General features: G+C 35.9%; 4 protein-coding genes, 1 long non-coding RNA gene and 2 other non-coding genes across 8 annotated transcripts; 2 read left to right on the plus strand and 5 right to left on the minus strand.

Moving 5' to 3' along the window:
- Nucleotides 1-1,956: 1,956 nt before the first annotated feature.
- Nucleotides 1,957-3,519, plus strand: LOC111450995 (transcription factor RADIALIS-like). Its single transcript, XM_023091208.1, has 2 exons — nucleotides 1,957-2,518; nucleotides 3,298-3,519. The coding sequence occupies exons 1-2, from the start codon at nucleotides 2,232-2,234 to the stop codon at nucleotides 3,320-3,322; spliced, it is 312 nt and encodes a 103-aa protein (XP_022946976.1). The 5' UTR covers nucleotides 1,957-2,231; the 3' UTR covers nucleotides 3,323-3,519.
- Nucleotides 3,520-4,015: 496 nt separating this feature from the next.
- On the minus strand, nucleotides 4,016-6,054 carry LOC111450996. Its single transcript, XM_023091210.1, has 3 exons — nucleotides 5,946-6,054; nucleotides 4,375-4,559; nucleotides 4,016-4,260 (listed from the first exon to the last, which is right to left on the minus strand). The coding sequence occupies exons 2-3, from the start codon at nucleotides 4,546-4,548 to the stop codon at nucleotides 4,168-4,170; spliced, it is 267 nt and encodes an 88-aa protein (XP_022946978.1). The 5' UTR covers nucleotides 4,549-4,559; nucleotides 5,946-6,054; the 3' UTR covers nucleotides 4,016-4,167.
- Nucleotides 6,055-6,518: 464 nt separating this feature from the next.
- Nucleotides 6,519-8,512, minus strand: LOC111451675 (epoxide hydrolase 4-like). The gene is made up of 4 exons (XM_023092175.1): nucleotides 7,892-8,512; nucleotides 7,710-7,796; nucleotides 7,519-7,586; nucleotides 6,519-6,851 (listed from the first exon to the last, which is right to left on the minus strand). Exons 1-4 carry the CDS (start codon nucleotides 8,507-8,509, stop codon nucleotides 6,722-6,724), a joined length of 903 nt encoding a protein of 300 aa, XP_022947943.1. The 5' UTR covers nucleotides 8,510-8,512; the 3' UTR covers nucleotides 6,519-6,721.
- Nucleotides 8,513-11,417: 2,905 nt separating this feature from the next.
- LOC111451059 (transcription factor bHLH63-like) lies at nucleotides 11,418-13,074 on the plus strand. 2 transcript variants are annotated; one of them, XR_002711921.1, is made up of 7 exons: nucleotides 11,418-11,712; nucleotides 11,780-12,046; nucleotides 12,122-12,256; nucleotides 12,340-12,414; nucleotides 12,490-12,615; nucleotides 12,699-12,937; nucleotides 12,985-13,074. XR_002711921.1 is itself a non-coding variant. In XM_023091311.1 (6 exons), exons 1-6 carry the CDS (start codon nucleotides 11,503-11,505, stop codon nucleotides 12,870-12,872), a joined length of 987 nt encoding a protein of 328 aa, XP_022947079.1. In that variant the 5' UTR covers nucleotides 11,418-11,502; the 3' UTR covers nucleotides 12,873-12,942. The 2 variants fall into 2 exon arrangements, 1 of the variants encoding a protein (XP_022947079.1); XM_023091311.1 differs by lacking the exon at nucleotides 12,985-13,074 and having other exon boundaries at nucleotides 12,699-12,942.
- Nucleotides 13,075-13,597: 523 nt separating this feature from the next.
- LOC111451060 lies at nucleotides 13,598-15,257 on the minus strand. Its single transcript, XR_002711922.1, has 2 exons — nucleotides 14,924-15,257; nucleotides 13,598-14,090 (listed from the first exon to the last, which is right to left on the minus strand). It is a non-coding gene; the product is annotated as an uncharacterized LOC111451060 (long non-coding RNA).
- LOC111451897 lies at nucleotides 14,886-14,968 on the minus strand. The gene has a single exon (XR_002712054.1). It is a non-coding gene; the product is annotated as a small nucleolar RNA U30 (small nucleolar RNA).
- Nucleotides 15,258-16,206: 949 nt separating the features above from the next.
- On the minus strand, nucleotides 16,207-16,403 carry LOC111451888. Its single transcript, XR_002712046.1, has one exon. It is a non-coding gene; the product is annotated as a U2 spliceosomal RNA (small nuclear RNA).
- Between the last annotated feature and the right edge of the window lie 715 nt (nucleotides 16,404-17,118).

Genomic DNA, 17,118 nt, shown 5'->3' on the forward strand with positions numbered 1-17,118 from the left:
AAACTAATAACTTGAGTTCAACAATGCGTAAGAGTGGAGGATTCAATCCTTTGACCTCTTGGTCGAAGATATATGTCATCACTAGTCGAGCTACGCTCAAATAGACATCAACTTCGAGATATTAGTTTGCAATGGATGAGTTTAGCTTTGGACTTCTCTACCTAAGCTGTAGATTCAAGCAGTGGTGTCATTCTGCTATCTTATGTTATCAGATGCTTGCTTAGAGTATGTCTAACAAGAGTCTTATCGACTCGACATGTAAAACACCGTAGCTGGATAGTGTAGAACTTCACCAATCAATACTTATACAAGAGAATCGATTGTTCTTAATGAATTCTAAGTATTTCGACAGTATCCCAAGACAATAACTTTGTCGATGCTATATCGTCTTGATTAGAAACAAAAATTAGGTCCCCTGATCAAGTATCTTTTGTAACAAAAGAAAAGTAAGAGCAGACAAAAGAATTCAGCTGGGCCGTAACAATTCTTTGCATCTAAAACAACAAAGATTCTACATTGCATTTAAGTTGAAAAACATATCATGATACCAGTCGGAATATGATTATACATACTTTGAATATTGAAGCTTGAGACACATAAAATGGGCCAGCCAAAGCTCAACCATATCTTCTAGCTGGAACCAGTAAAATAAATGTCACTATTTATTCACATAAAAATAACCAAATATAGCAAGGGGAATACATAGCTGTGGACTCTTAAAAAGTTACATGAAGGAAGGATAAGCAGACAAAAGCATATGAGCCAATCTTGGTGACTGCAATAACACCATTCAGAAACAGTTCCAACAAAACAAAACAAAAGGGTCATCAGGGATATGCTTGATATCAAGAAATATTTCATCCTGATTGAAGGACCAATACAATTTCATCCTTTTCATCGGGTTAATGCTCGTTCTCCCATCTCGTTTATAGGTGTGCGAGCAATCCATATAACATTAACTGTTGGGATTATCCAGAAACTCATTTGGAAAATCTGTAATTCACGAGGTTCATCGAGCAATCAATATTCCAACTTCTAGTTATTAACCATCAGTTCATTGTTTATCATGGCTCTAACATGCTTGGACTTTCACACTCCTAAGCTATGTGTTCTAATTCCAATGTAAGATGATAATACAGCCTAGCAAATTGCTTAGAGAATTAAGGTTCAATATCTATGACAATGATGGAAAACAACAGGGAAAAAACATGAATTCACTTGCTAAGATACTAATGGCTAAGAAACCCCCAACAAAGAGGAAATGGGAACCAGGCATTTCTTCATACACATACAAGGCAATCATTGTACAGACTCGTTTGGCCAGCTAGCCTTGCTTGGAACGTTGTTCAGGATAGGACACATCAAAGATATATCAACAGTGCAAGAAGAACACAAAGCGATTACTATTTAAAGCAACATGGGAAAGAGGGAAAATTTTGCAGAGATGAAAAATTGAAAAGAAAACAAAAGGGGGTTTTGTAGCAGAAGCATACACGTGAAATTCCTTGTAGAATCCATTGATTCAGCTCTGAATTTGGGCCCATAGATAAACTACTAAGAATGAAAATAAAACAGAAAAGGATGAAGAAGCTAGCCTCAAAAATGGGTTTTAGTTCATCTTCTTTCACTGAAAGAACCCTTGAACCTGCAAAATCTGGGTTTCTGCGTGTGGAGTTGCGGCCATTTCTTCAGGGCCTCTGCTACTCTGCGTTCGATTTCTTGAACGATTTTTGCTTTAACACCAATTGTTTAATACGATTTTGGGGTTTGCTTTTGCGTTTAACAATTCGTTCTTTATATCCTCGCGTCTTTATCACAAAATCCTTTTTTTTTTAATGTTTAACCATTTATATAACTTAAAATTTAACATTAAAAAAAAATATATATATATATATTATTACGAAATTTAATTATATAAAGAAGAGTCTGTCTGATTTCAGGTATATACCCTATTAGTCTGCTATTATGTCCGAGAATGGCGTCAGGTGACGGTGCCGCTATGCCCCTCTAATATGATCTGAATTTGATTCCGACGGTCGATATAGATCGGATGAAACCCGCTCCGAAAGGAGAGAGAAATGGTGCATCTTTGTGTTCTCTCCCTCTTTCCATTTTGTGGTTCCTAAGCAAACAAATCATTCAAAATTCTCACTCCCATTCCCTTTTCTTCCCTTCTCTATAAATCCCTTCCTTCTTCAACTCTTCTCCCTCCCTCACTTAATCCTTCATCAATGGCTTCCATCTCCTCCTCTCATGACTCTACCTCATGGTCTCCCAACCAAAACAAAGCCTTTGAAACAGCCTTGGCTGTCTTTGACAAGGACACGCCCGATCGCTGGCTCAATGTCGCCAAGGCCGTTGGCGACAAGACTGTCGATGAAGTCAAGAGACATTTCGAGCTTCTCGTTGAGGATGTTAAGCACATTGAATCTGGCCTCGTCCCATTTCCTAATTACACCTCCTCCTCCTCTTCTGCCCCTCGAACCTCCCATGATAACATCAATGGTCAAGAACAAAGGTACTTCTTCCGTAACGTACTTTTGTTCATAACCGTTAACGTACTTTTGTTCATAACCGTTAAACTATGTTCCAGTCACGTGCCCTCTTCAAAGTTGATTAATAGCAATAATTACAACGTTAATATTATAATATGTTAATTGGTTACCTAACCTTATTCTAAAAGCAAACTTAATTAATCGTTTAGTGTTGATATTTTCTTTTCTCACAAATATCCATTGCTTTGAAACAAATTAGACTAGGGGCTCCTTTTGCAAAAATAAAAACTATTATTATTTAATTTTTAAAAATTATGATTTTTTTCTTACTAAAAAAATGTTTTTTTTTGTAGTATTAGTTTTAAATTTGACCAATTTTGGAAATTAAAAAAAAAAAATTTAAGGTGCAAAATGAAAATGGTAAAAATATCTTGTTTTAAAAAATGTCACTGAGAAAAGGACTCTCAAAACTCTATAAAATTCAAATAAATATCTAAAATAATTTATTTTTGTAAATAAAATATTTAACCAAAAAAAAGTGGCAAGAACTGTTGATGAACACCTATATGCGTAGATGAGGAGTCTTCTCTTTCATAAATGAAAGAAAAAAAAACATTATCTTTGACTTAGTCTCTTTGAATAATTAAGTTTTCAAAATTTTAAATTAAATTATATTAGTGGCTGTTTAATCGAAGATATATATGATATAATGAAGATATATATGATATAATATTTTAAACAATTGAGCTATGATTAAATTGGTGAAACATGACGAAGTTGAGTCGTTTAATAATAATTGCAGGATGAGGAATATGAAGCTGGGCTAAAATGGTTGAAATTGGAAGCAACTTGGAAGGGGGTGGGATGAGGAAGAACAAAGATTGGATGGCTATTTGGAAGTCTTCAAGAATCAAAACCTGCAATTCTATGTGATTATTTGTTTTTTTTTTTCTTTTTTTAGAAGTTCATTTTTCTAACTAAAAGGCTAATTAATGTTGGAGGATGAATTTAATTTATGTTTTTATTTCAAAATTAAATCCTATAAGACTTACTCAAACTAAATTTGATTCTACGAGGTAAAATTGATTCTACGAGGTAAATAGGTGATTGTGTTAGGTCGTGTGACCTTCGTTATTTTTCACTAATAGTTGAAGGAAATTCTTCATAAGCAAGGACTACCCTCTCCTTTTTGAGTCGGCATGAAATGAAATTGCCTTTGTTGACCTAGATTGAAGCAAAGACGCAATACACAAGAATGTTGCCAAATGAATCGAAAGATTCATGTTTAGTTCGGGTGGAAAATGGTCATAGTCTAAAGTTCTTACTTGGGCTCGGGCTGTTAAGGGACCAAAGGTTCGATAGTCTACATTTTTTGCATTTTAGAAAAGAAAACCACTAATTCACACTTGTATAATAGGATATAGAATCATCTTGAAGGCAATAGCTAAATTTTCACTTTCCTAATTACCCTTTCAAATGTCGATAGTTTAACGATTGAACTCAAAGAAAAAACGTGCGCATGAGGAGATAAACAAGAACTTAAGAATCAAAAAAGAAAAATAAGTATCAATGGGTATAAACTGTGGAAATAAAGCAAAACAAAAGATCCAAAGTACAAGGATTTGGTTGAAGATGGAGAGAGAGTATCCTAGAACAGAGGAAAAAAGAGAATTTATTCTGATACTGTTGTTCTAAGAGGCAGAGAGCTCTCAACTCCACTTGTCTCTGAATTCTTATCTGCCACAACTTTAGACATACGGAACATCTGTGCACCCAATCAAATGAGTTTTTGGAAGTATTAGATGAACACATCCACCACATGTATCACAAACATGATTACTTCTTTTAGATGCACAGTGAAGGAATTGGAAGTATATACCTTGTTGATGGTTTTCTTAAAGCACGATTTGTGTTCGTCCATCGATGCGTGAATGAACTCGTCGATGTGATCCTTCAAGTCCTCCAAGAATGTAGCTTCTTCGTTTTTCTTCTTTCGACAAGAAGTGATGGGTGGGTTTGCTGCAGCTGATGGTTTTTCTTTCTGTTGTTCCATTGGTTTTGAACCTAGTTTGAAAGGAAGACAAAAGGAATAAATTAGCTATACACGAGTAACTAGAAAAGTTATGTGAGATTCCACATTAGTTGGTTGTAAAGATGTGGAAACCTCTGACACGTTTTAAAACCTTGAGGGGAAGTCCTTGAAGGGGAAGTTCAAAGAAGACAATATATGCTAGCGGCGGGTTAGAATTGTTACAAATAGTATCAGAGCCAAACACAGGACGACGTGCAAGCGAGGATGTTGGACCCCCAAGAGGGGTGGATTGTGAGATCTCACATCAATTAGTGGAGGGAACAACCCATTCCTTAGAAGGGTGTGGAAACCTCTCCCTAATGAGCGCATTTTAAAACCTTGAGGGAAAGACCTAAAGGGAAAGCTAAAAAAAAAAAACAATATATGCTAGAGCTGAGTTAGGTCTATTACAAGTTAAGCTAAGCAGAACATAGTTCTAAGCAGAGAAGAAAGCATGTAGAACTACATATCTGGTGAAGTTGTGACTGATGGCTAAAGGGTGACTAACAAGAAAACCTTCACTCCTTTAGCACTGCAAAGTTTATGTGGAAATTTGTCAAGGTAAACGATGCTAGTTCGTCACAATAAATCCCTTATTATGTTTCTTGAAATTTTCCCAACGAAAGATTATTTTTGCAATAGCTCAAGCCCACGGTTAACAAATATTGTCCTCTTTAGGCTTTTCCTTTCTGGTTTTCTCCCAAGATTTTTAAAACGCATCTACTAGGGACATAAGGAAACAGGCTAATCTCATGAAAGCTTCTTTCTAAACCAATCTCAGTGACAGAATCAATTTGACAGACCCTCAATAGTTCTTCAGAGAGACAGTAAAAAGACAAGAGGAGGGTAAGTTCATGTATTGAGTGAATATGCAAGTTCATTGTATTTGATCATAAAGGGGAAGTGAGATGCAAAAGGGTTCGAATTAGGGGCACTACTGTTGTCTCTTGAATTACTCGTCAGTTGTTTGTTCCTTTCTTTGTTCACTGCTACAACTATTTCCTAAAAACAAATACGTGATACAATAATCCTAAAACTTTGATCTACGCCGAGATTCCCTTCTAATAATCCTAAACAAACCAACTCCCGATAAAGTGAAAAACATCGAAGAAGAAAAACAATGTAATCGGAAGTCAAACAGTGAATATTCGTCGCGATAACCAAAAATCGAAAGCAAAATGGACTTGAAAAGAAGAAATCCAGTTCGAATTACGGCTATCTGTTTCCAAAATCAGATTCGCCATGACCTAACGAGATAAAGCTCAGCAACACAGCATAAACAAGATAGATGATACCTCGACTACGGCCGTACTAACAAAAGCATCGGCAGCTCAAAGAGAAATCGAGAAAAAAACATCAAATAGAACAGGAAATGTTACCCGCTTCTCCAGATGTGCCAAAACCCAATTCTTTGAACTGATCGCCGGTGAAGACGAGAAGTTTCTGGGTTTTTCTATGGCGGTTGGTTGGTTGGTTGAAACACGAAAGTTGAAGTGGGCCGTCTATTCAAGTAGTTTCGGTCCAGCCCAATTACTCAAATATTTGGGCTTGGGCTTAGATTTTTAATTTTAAATATTTGAATATTTCAATAAAAATTTGAAAATTACGTACACATTCCAATTATTAATTTTCTTTTAAGATAATCATTTGTAATTATTTTCTTTTTCATATATGTATATGAATAGATATAATAATAATAATAATAATAATAAATTAAACGACGAACTAAAAACCATATTAATATATACTCTCTGTTAAATTCTAATTAAAAAATATTAATTCACACGGGTGCAAATTTATAATTTTATGAATTAAATGTTTGAAGGATAATCATCTCTATAAATTCAAAAGAAAAATTATAAAATCTCTTAATAAAACGTTCAAACACATAATTTTAGAGAAATAATTACAAAAAATATTTTTTTTTAAAATAACCAAACAACTCTGTAGACACATTCCATAATTTAATTCAGTTTAGAATTCAATCAGACGCAGAAATACGATGAACCGCTGATACGACATAAAGTAATGATACATTTTACGCGCACCAAATTTGATATGGGAATTGTCATTTTTACCCGAACACATATTAAATTATTAATTTTTTGAAATAAAATAAAATGAAATGTAATAATTAAATACATGTAGTGAATGTTTATTGTTGATGGGTTTGCAAGGAACGAAGAAATTTTTTAAGGTATTTGTTGTAGATGAATGGGCGCTCCATTGGCACAATATGGCCTGCTTTTTCTATGCAATCCAATCTTGTTTCTCCTCCAAATTGCCTGTGTAATTTCCACCAAAAAGTCAAAACGTCAAAATTTAATTTATCGTCCCAGTAACGGCCTAAGCCTACTGCTAGCAAATACTATTTTTTTTGGGTTTTTTCGGACTTCTGCTTAAGGCTTCAAAAGCATCTGCCCACACTCTTGGATGTTTCATTCTCCTCCTCAACTAAGGTGGGACTCTCACAATTCACCCCTTTGGAGCACAGTGTGTCACTTGTTTCTTTCTCCAATTGATGTGGGACCCCACTAAATCCACCCTCTTTGGTGCCCAGCGTCCTTACTGGCACACTGCTTCGTGTCTGCCCCCTTCGGGGAAGAGCAACCTCGATGACACATTGTCTGGTGTTTGGCTCTAATACTATTTGTAACAAATATTATTCTCTTTGGATTTTCTCTTTCGGACTTCCAAGGCTTTAAAACATGTCTGCTAGGAAAAGGTTTCCACACACTTAATTTATTAAGAGTGTTTCATTCTCCTCCCCAACCAATGTAAGACTCTCACAGACCCGACATTTCCCTTCAACATAACCATATTATATGCTTGACTTATATAACTAAAAGGAGAAAAAAAAATTAGGCTTTTTTCTCGCTATTTATTTATAAAGAATAAATAACATTAAGAATTAAAAAAAAAAATTAAAAGAGAGGGAGAGAGAGTACTTACTCTTTCATATTGTAAGCAATTTGCATATTAAATAAATTGTCATTTCTCCCCCATATGATATGCATCTTCTGTATTAATAAATTGAGCAAAAAAATTTAAAAAAAAATGAGATTAAATTGTTGATGAACCAAATAAATAAATAAATACATATATATTCCTCTATTTTATAAAAATAAAAAATTAAATTAAACCTGTGGGAATTGAGAGATGGTAAAATCATCGGGTACCACCAATGCTCGAAGAAGTTCTGCTTGTTCCTTTCTGTACTTAACCATTGCCTGTGACGATCTTATAATTTGTTTTAAAAATATCTCTAAACTTTTTAAAAAAATTAATAATACATTTTAATTTTATAAAAAAAAATTAAAAATACCTCCAAATAATGTTTCATAATCCAATTAGGAAGCGCCGGGAAGTCAAAGGAACCAATTTCAAACAAGGATTTCACACCGTTGACCGTGTTCGGAATCAAGTAATCCGACCAACTTTTATACCCAATCTCCAGCAGCGCCACACGGCTGAGCGACTCCGTCAACGCCGTCGGCGCCGACGTGACCACCATCGCCGCCACCAAATCCGGGTACATCTCAGCCAGCCTAAACCCCACCATTGCCCCATAGCTAAACCCCACCAAAACGCACGGCCTCTCAACCCCCAGCTTCCTCAGCCCCTTCACCACGCCCTCCGCCTGAAACTCCGGCGATCTCTCCGCCCGGTCCGTCACCGACTCGCCGAAGAAGAGAAAGTCCGGTACATAGACGGCGTAGTTTCTGGCCAAATTCATCACCTGAAATTGCCACGTCATGATCCCGTTGCCGGCGAATCCATGGAGAAGGACCACCGGTGGATTCCGGTTTTTTTTCGGGTTTCTGGTGGGTACCCAGAAATTCATCGTGGTTCCTGGTTCTATCTGGACCAGTTCTTGCCGGACTCCGGCGACCTTCATTAGCCACCGGAGAACCCGGTGGTAGACGTGGAAAATGTTCGCCATGGATTCTCTAATTCTCTAAATCGATGAGAAATGAAGAATAATTTTGAAGGTTAAACCAAATCAATTATGAATTTGTTTAATGTAATTTTATTCCAAAGTCAAATTAGATAAACTATTTAAAAATTAAATTAAAAAATCCATTTGATAGAAAATATAATATATATAAATATACGAAGAATCACGTGGAAGAATATTTAAATACTTTTAAATGTATATTACTGTATTTTTATAATATACGAGGATTATTAAGAGTGAGTCCCACATTGGTTAATTTAGTGGAAGATCATGAATTTATAAGTGAGGAATACTATCTCCATTACATATGGTATAAGAGTCAGACACTGGACGGTTGGAGAGGGAGGGAAACGAAACCTTTCTATAGGTAATCACAAGTTTAAGAGTATGAATTGATTTTTTTCATTTATTTTGTACAGGAAACAAACACATCGAAAAACAAGGCAACAACAATCATTAGGTTTTTTTTCCCTTGTTCCTCTTAGGACCACCAGATGGTGACGGAAAGGGATATCCATAAGACATGGAATTTATCAATAAAAGTTTACGTTACCAAAGTGTCAAGAATTCGAGTCTATGTTTAAGATGTTGAACTTATCGATGTTTCCGGACTCTCCACAATGGTATGATATTATCCACTTTGAGCATAAATTCTCATGGCTTTGCTATGGGCTTTCCCAAAATGCCTCGTACCAATGGAGATAGTATTCCTTGATTATAAACCAATGTCATTCCCTAAATTAGCCGATGTGGAACTTTCATCATCCAACCGAACTAACCCAACCCAACCCAACCCAAATATTTTACGGTAGGCTTGGGTTGAGTTCGGTTAGGTTCATTATTTAATAAGGATTAGTTTAATTTAGAAAAAAAATTACAATTTGAACAAAAACTGTCTCAACTCGACCGGATCTAACCTTACCTTGCTTGCAATGAATGCATTATTGATCTCTAAAAGCAAAAATCTTGGTTTGTACTATAAAGTGAGTTGTCCCATTCTTCCTTCATTTAAATATTTATTACAATAGGACCAATTATTAAATCAAGATCTTTGTCACATTTGATGTAATAATAATAATAATAAATAAAATAAAAAAGTAGTTGGAAATAAGTCTATTATTTTGAATCATGGGAGATCTTAGAGGATGGTGGATGCATGTCCTCTCCCATCCTCGTTACTTTAATTTTCGGGTTCGTTTTCGAAAGCCGAGTCAACCTAGTTTCAGGACGGTGAGACGAGTTTCGAAAAAGTTAGAATTTCATCGATGAAATCTCGTAACAGTCTCTATGATTTGATAAATTTCTCATAAATAATCACGGTATAAAGTAATGAATCCTACCCAATTCAATTAAACATACAATATTTCTTTTGATGAGTTACTTTTTTTTTAAAAAAATAAAGATTTATTAGATTTATTTTAAGAATTGTTTGAGAATGATTAATGGAAATAATTATGCAATTAAATTATCGCGTGCCCGTTAAAGAATGAGCCAGTGACTCATAAACAGTGGTTTGGTTAAGGGAACCCACCAGAGTCGTAGTGAAAGCAAGTCTTCATGGGGCAATTATCATTGTTTATGGGCCCGAACCTAGATGATTTATCCATGACCAAGATAAAACTTGTGTGAAACTAAGTGGAGGTCTGAACCGACTGATGTTGAAGAATCAGTGGATGAGTTGTGGTTAGGAGTGAAATGCAGCTCGAACTCAAAACTAGCTGGTTCTCCTCGAAATGCGCTGAGGCACAGCCGTTATTGGATATCTAGGGGTAAAGCACTGTTTAGGTACCAAATCGAGGCAAATTTTGAATACTAGATATGATCTCAAAATAACATACGTAAAGGTCGGCCAATGAGATAATGGGGTTCATCGTCGAGAGGAAAACAACCCAGATCACCCTCTAAGGCCCGTAAATTGAGTTGAGTTGATTTGATATTCATCGAATGTTTTGAACACACCGATCTTCAACGAGGTCGTTTGTATTCTTTTTGTAGTCCAAAAGTAGTTGTCAAACCAAAAGGCTTGGCCAACACACCATGTTATCATAATCCATCCGTCCTTTTCCATCCCCAAATTTCAAATTCTGACTTCTCTATTGGTTTATTTACGACTAAGTCAAATCTTATAAATTTTAGGTCAAACAATGAACTTTTTACACCTTATTACTTTTCGTTTTGGTTTTTATTTTAAAAGGTGGGGTCGAGACCCATAATTAGAGAGATTCGACCTCAAAATAGGTGCAATACTTTGAATTGATTAATTTTTATTACTTGATTTGAGACCTCGTTTCATATTTATCCGCTGGCACTGGACTTGAGTTGTTATAAATGGTATCATAGCCAGACACGTATGCGGTGTGCCAGTGAGGATACCGGACTCCCAAGGGTGTGGATTGTGAGATCCCACGTTTATTAGAGAGGAGAGTATAAAAACCTTTGTCTAGCATACACTTGTTAAAATCGTGAGGCTGACGGCGATATGTAACGGGCCAAAGCGGATAGTATCTGTTAGCGGTGGGTTTGGGCTGTTATAAATGATATCAAACTCAGATACCGGGGGATGTGCAGCGAGGATGTTGGGCTCTTAAGGGAGGTGGATTGTGAGATTTCACATCGATCGGAGGGAAACGAAGCATTCCTCGTAGGAGTGAAAACGTCTAAACGGGCCAAAGCCGATAATATCGTTAAAAAAAAATTGCCACAGACATCTCCTCCGACAAAATTTAATGTTTTTTATTAAAATAAAGAAAAAAAAGCTTTTCACATAACCACGTGGCCGTCATGTCACCGGCCCCAGCGCCCATGGCGTCCGCTCTCTCAGTGTTAACGTCGGCCGTTGCTGTCAGATTTCGGTGCCACTGCCGCCCTTCCCCTCCTCCTCCTCCTTCCTCCCTTATTTATATATCTCATCCGTTTTATTCACTTTCTTCAACAAAAAACCAAACCCCATTAACTTTTCCGGGTTGCCGGCCGGCCAGATGCTGTCGAAGTCGGAGATGACAATGTCGGAAAAACAGAGGACTCCAGTCAAATGGCGGCGAAGCCACGGTGACTGCCACAGCTTGTCGCCCGTCTCGAATCAAGCGAGCCGGGTCAATGATTTTCAGGATCTGCTTGCACCTGGAGGTTGGCCTGAGTTGACCAAGTACGAGTTCTCCTCCACCGAGACATGTTCGCCACCGCCGGAGGTGATCTCCAAACCCAGAAAAGTTTAAACTTTTTACCATTTAATCATTTTTTCATATCTTGATGCAGGCGAACTCCGTGGCGGTCGGAGAGATTCCGAAGAAGAGAAAGGCCAACAAGAACAAGGAACTGAAATCCAAACTGGGTAATGCTGAATCTGACAAAAGAATCAAACCAAATAATCAAGAAGAAGAACAACAACAATCAAAGATAACAGAGGAAACAGAGGAAACAGAGGAAACAGAGACGTCGAAACAGAGTTCAAGAGCTTCTGATTACGTTCATGTAAGAGCCCGTCCAGGCCAAGCTACAGATAGCCACAGTCTCGCAGAACGAGTAAGAATCAACTCGAGAGATTCGATCATCTGACCTCTTTTAATAAAGATATTGACGAAGATTTTATATGGGCAGGCGAGGAGAGAGAAGATAAGTGAGAGAATGAAGTATTTGCAGAACTTGGTACCTGGGTGTAACAAAATTGCAGGAAAAGCTGGAATGCTGGATGAAATTATAAATTATGTTCAATCTCTTCAGCAACAAGTGGAGGTGATGGTTCATTTTAAACTGAATTGAAGAACAATTACTTGAAAATTTTGAAAATTTTTGAGTTTTCGTTCAATTTCGAGCAGTTCTTATCCATGAAGCTGGCCACTGCGAATCCGAGACTCGATTTCATCAATGTCGATGACCCTTTTTGTAAACAGGTGAGAGAGAGATAATCATTCCGACAAGAAAATGACAAGTTATGAATTTTTAGCTGAAAACTTTATGTTCTACAGGTGTTTCCGGCGACGGAAATCTCCCCGGAAACGGCTACTTCTTCATCGTACTTTAATGAGCTTGGAATCAGCTCAAGTTCTGTAACAGTCCCACAAACTCCATTGATCAGCTCAGCTTCTGTTACTGTAATTTCTTGTTTCAATTTTTTCTCTGTTTCAAATTCTTTGTTTTTTTTTTTTTTTTTTGTAATGGTTTTACTTTTTTATAGCAATTGGAGCTCTGTTCAACTTGGGGAGATGATTTACAAAGGGTTTGCAGTATGAGCTTAGAAGAAGGAGGGCCGCCATTGTTGTCGCTATCGAGCTTTCTGTGGCAGCAATATCCAGGCATTGAAGATGAAAAGGAAACATTTGTAGACGACAAAGTTGTCGGTCCATTTTAAGAGAGTTAACATGTTGCAACATTCAAATCCAACGACTGTTTCATGATGGAATTCAAAACATTCAATTTCATGGATTGATGTTTTAGAATACCATATTCTTTTTTTTCTTTTTTTTCCTCTGTTTTATGTAAATTAACTAGAGATATTGATAGAAGATAAGTTAGTGCCATCTCTTTTATTTGTGTTAACAAAAATTTTATTGTTTTTTTTTTCTTTTAACAAAAGTTTAAATTTTAGAATATCTTTAAATGTAACCCAAGGATATGTGAATAAATTCACCAAGGCCGCAGCCAAATAAAAGTGACCAATAGTTATTACCCAGTACATTCTGTTTTAGTGGGTCGTGTTGGTTTGTAGTGACAGTCTTCTCTCTAAAGGGTCGGAAAGAATCTTCACTCTTAGAAATACAAGTACAAAACATTATCATGTCACACTAGATGCGGTGGAATGCTTGGATTGCTATCTAGATTCTTAATTTCTAGACTGTTACATGTCGAATCTAGATTCTAAAACTTGATCAATCTAAAATCTAAACCTAGAGCATTATAGTAAATAAAGAACATAAAAACGGTTAATTGTGAAGATAGATCGTTTGTGGGTAGTTGAAGAATAATTTATTTGTCTCTAGTTTGGAAATGCAATTAAATTTCATAGAAGATATGAATAAATTTGTTCTTGTTTTATAGGAAAAGATGGAGACTTGTCAATAAATGGATGAGAGGAGCAAAGAAAGAGATGGAGAGATCTCATTAAATGTGTGTTTTTGGGGCAATGGATGAGGAAAGATAGTTTTGTCCTTTCATTTTCTTTGGTCCCAAATTTTGGGTCTCACCTTATCTTCTCTCCTTTTTCCACTTTATCTATATGCCAAATGCCTACCCCTTGGAAAAATCATATTTCACTTGCTCCTTTGCCCGACACGCCGTTCACTTAACGACTTACATTCGTAATATCATAATTTAGTATCAAGATTTTGTTTGTCTGAAAATGCTACATGGGATGAGTATTTTATGATTGAATGTGTTCATAGTTCATTCATATGTCATTATTTTCTCAGATGTAACAAACCTAAACTTGTTTTAATCTCGTAAACGATTAGCCTGGAAGTTAAATACCCTATAGGTTATGTTTGGCCTCTGAATAAATTTTGAATTTGGTTCAAGAGTTGGCTCCGCAGTTAGCTTCTCCATCAGTCACCAACTGAACTTATAAAAAACCCTAACCCACAAAACAAAACACAAAAGATGGAATCAGTGGTACTCTCAAGCCACGGAATGTGGATTCTCTTCTTCATCTAAGGTATGCAAGCAGTTCTATTTGTTAAACCTTCTTATCTCAAACCCTGATAGTTGATGATATCATATTTGACAGATGATATCATATTTCGATCCATGGATCAACCAGAAAAAGAGTCAATTCATTGCAATACACAATACCAAATCGATCATAATACCAAATAGATTCTCTCCCGTTGTTTTTTCGATCCATGATTAGATATGCCGATCTTGAAACAATACCAAAATCGATCCTAATTATTCAAAAATATTTTACAGTTTTTTTTTTCTTTTCTTTCAACTTCCTTTGGTACTACAATACTCATCTAAGTACGAAGGTTTTATAAGAATGAATTTGTATTACTTTTTTCAAAGATTTCCTACACAAAGTTGAAGAGAGAAAAACTAAAACTAAACAAAAAATTAGAAAACAAAAACTAAAACTAAAAAAGGACTGAAAGAACACTTAGCCTTGTAAAAAACTGTTAATGAGAGAATCATAAACCGAAATACGAAATAGAAATACATATTCAAAAATCAAAATAAAACGAACAGCATAGATCTAGAATTGACAAATAGAATCATGACGAACACAGTAAAACGAATATGGTTAATTAAAATCAGAAATAAAAAAAACGACGGAATAGAATGGATCCAATTACTCCGCTATGTCAAATGCTTGAAACGTTCAGAAAACACAGTAAAGCAACAAAAAAATGAATTCAGAGAAAGAGAAGGCGCTCAGATATAAAAGAATGGATAAGCGTTTATCCTCACATTGAGATCGGATTAACGAGATTATATGAAATCATCATCATCGCAGCCTTCTCATGAACACGAACAAAAAAATTAGGAGACGAGGCGGAGATGTTGCAGAGTAGAGCCGATTTAGGGTTTAGGGTTTGGAAAATTGTGATGTAGCAGGAGCTATTTATAGAAGAAGCATTCCGATGGGTTAAATGGAAGAAAAAGAAAGCCCATGAGCCCAATATTATAAAAGCCCATTTAGCCGAGTTGTCTTGTTGGCCCATCAGCCCATTGCTCGATAGGAAATTTTCTTCTTCCAATTTTGTATTTAATACCCTAAACCCTTGTAATCTTTCATTTTACAATAACTTAATAAGGATTGAACTTGAATGGCATCTAACTCCAAACTTTCAATCTTTTAGTGATGGTTCATGTCAATAACCAATTACTCGGGTATTTTGGATTGGAATATATTTGCCTTCATCTCGAGGACATGCCTTCACGTCGAGAATATCTGAATATACATACCTTCACTCAAACGTATCCTCAATAAGTTGGCAATCATTCAGTCTTTGCTATTGGGAGCAGAAGTACTTGTCATGGGAGTCTTGTTCTTCTTTTGACGATAAATCATTTCGATACAACAAAGGTAAAGGGATCTCTACGCTTCATCCCAATGCATAGAACCGAACCCGGTCTTCTTTTGACGATGAATCAAGCTCAAGCATTTACATTTCTAGTTAGAGACCAACGTCTTGGAGCTAGATCAACTCAAGGACCTACTAGAAGTTATTTTTGGGGAAGAGACCGCGTTTTTGGGATCTGCGTGGTCCTTAGTTAGAACAATTAAGGGGTCCTAGTGGTTTGGACTTGAGTAGGATGAAAAAAGATATACAGAGAAAAATATATGATCCATACTCCTTTAGGTTCTTTAAATTCCGTGGGTGGTGTAGCTACCAAAATTTTCATCCATACTCCTTTAGGTTCTTTAAATTCCGTGGGTGGTGTAGCTACCAAAATTTTCTTTTCCGTGAGTGGTGTAGCTACTAACTACCGAAATCCCTACCGAAATCCATACAGTCAATTATACCTCTACACCTCTACAATGTCTTCTACAAACGAGAGGTGCGCAAGGGTAGGTAGTTTGAGTAGAGAATTCTTTAACCTACACAAGCAAGGTCAATATTCACTAATTCGCAACAACCTTTCGCTGTTATCATGGCAATACCGATACAAATTAAAATGTCTTAGAAATTATAAACATTCTCAGTAAATCCAGTAAACCACAAACAATGTTTTTAGAGCTGATAATGGAGGGGTGCGCCAAGGCCCAATCAGTAGTGCAACGCTAGGGCGACGCTCGAAAGCCCAGGTAGCAAGCTACCTTAATGGGCCCTCCCCCTTGAAAAATTAATTTAATATCATGTGGGCCGATGGCCCACGTATCAGATATTAAACTGATAAGAACAGATACTACACTTGATCTTAGCCAAAAGGCCGAGAAAGGTATGATTTGTTAAGAAATCTCTACGTCCTTTTATAGCCAATCCCTGCCTCGCACTTCCTGGACTTGGCCGATGTGGGACAAACCCATTTCCTCATCTTCACGCCCTTTTAAAATATAGCTTAATAAACAATATTGATAATTTCCCTGTTGCTTCACGAAATCAGCCCATTTTTTCTGCGTTTCTTTTGCTTCATTCCTTCGTTTTCAATGCCACTTTTTCTCTCTTAATTTAATATTTAAAGAAAAAAAAAAAAGAAAAGACGTTCTGTCCTATTAACATTTTAATTTTATTGAAAAATAAAAATTTGAATAAATAATTTTTTAAATTTATTATTTAATAAAAATTATTGTCGGGAAGCACCGATCTAATTCAACTCATTAACACATCTAAGTCGAGCCGGTATAACTCAATTAGCAAAGCAGAGAACTGAAAATCTTCGTGTCACTGGTCTGCTATTGAAAATAAGAATAATATTTAATTAAAATAAAAATAATTATATTGGAAACAAAATTATATATACGAAAAATCTTTAAATTATTATTTTAAAAAGGTACGTAACTCTATTTTTTCATGGGTTTTATTAAATCGTCACGTCATTAATTTATTTTAAAATTATAAATTTATAACTTTATAGTAAAGATTGAATTAAAAATAATACTATTAAAAGAAAATAAATATTCAAACTTGGATATGAAATAACATTTTTGGAATTGAAGG

This window comes from Cucurbita moschata, unplaced genomic scaffold (genome assembly GCF_002738365.1).
Source record: "Cucurbita moschata cultivar Rifu unplaced genomic scaffold, Cmos_1.0 Cmo_Scf00013, whole genome shotgun sequence".
Lineage (NCBI taxonomy): Eukaryota > Viridiplantae > Streptophyta > Magnoliopsida > Cucurbitales > Cucurbitaceae > Cucurbita > Cucurbita moschata.

Excerpts from the sequence above, each read along its gene's own strand:
- LOC111450995 (XM_023091208.1), top strand. The coding sequence starts at position 2,232 with ATGGCTTCCATCTCCTCCTCTCATGACTCTACCTCATGGTCTCCCAAC. Across the intron at positions 2,519-3,297 it reads ATCAATGGTCAAGAACAAAG|GATGAGGAATATGAAGCTGG; the intron begins GTACTTCTTCCG and ends TAATAATTGCAG.
- LOC111451675 (XM_023092175.1), bottom strand. The coding sequence starts at position 8,509 with ATGGCGAACATTTTCCACGTCTACCACCGGGTTCTCCGGTGGCTAATG. Across the intron at positions 7,797-7,891 it reads TTATGAAACATTATTTGGAG|GCAATGGTTAAGTACAGAAA; the intron begins GTATTTTTAATT and ends AGATCGTCACAG. Across the intron at positions 7,587-7,709 it reads CCATCTCTCAATTCCCACAG|AAGATGCATATCATATGGGG; the intron begins GTTTAATTTAAT and ends TTATTAATACAG.
- LOC111450996 (XM_023091210.1), bottom strand. The coding sequence starts at position 4,548 with ATGGAACAACAGAAAGAAAAACCATCAGCTGCAGCAAACCCACCCATC. Across the intron at positions 4,261-4,374 it reads TTAAGAAAACCATCAACAAG|ATGTTCCGTATGTCTAAAGT; the intron begins GTATATACTTCC and ends TTGGGTGCACAG.
- LOC111451059 (XM_023091311.1), top strand. The coding sequence starts at position 11,503 with ATGCTGTCGAAGTCGGAGATGACAATGTCGGAAAAACAGAGGACTCCA. Across the intron at positions 12,415-12,489 it reads ATGACCCTTTTTGTAAACAG|GTGTTTCCGGCGACGGAAAT; the intron begins GTGAGAGAGAGA and ends TATGTTCTACAG. Across the intron at positions 12,616-12,698 it reads TCAGCTCAGCTTCTGTTACT|CAATTGGAGCTCTGTTCAAC; the intron begins GTAATTTCTTGT and ends ACTTTTTTATAG.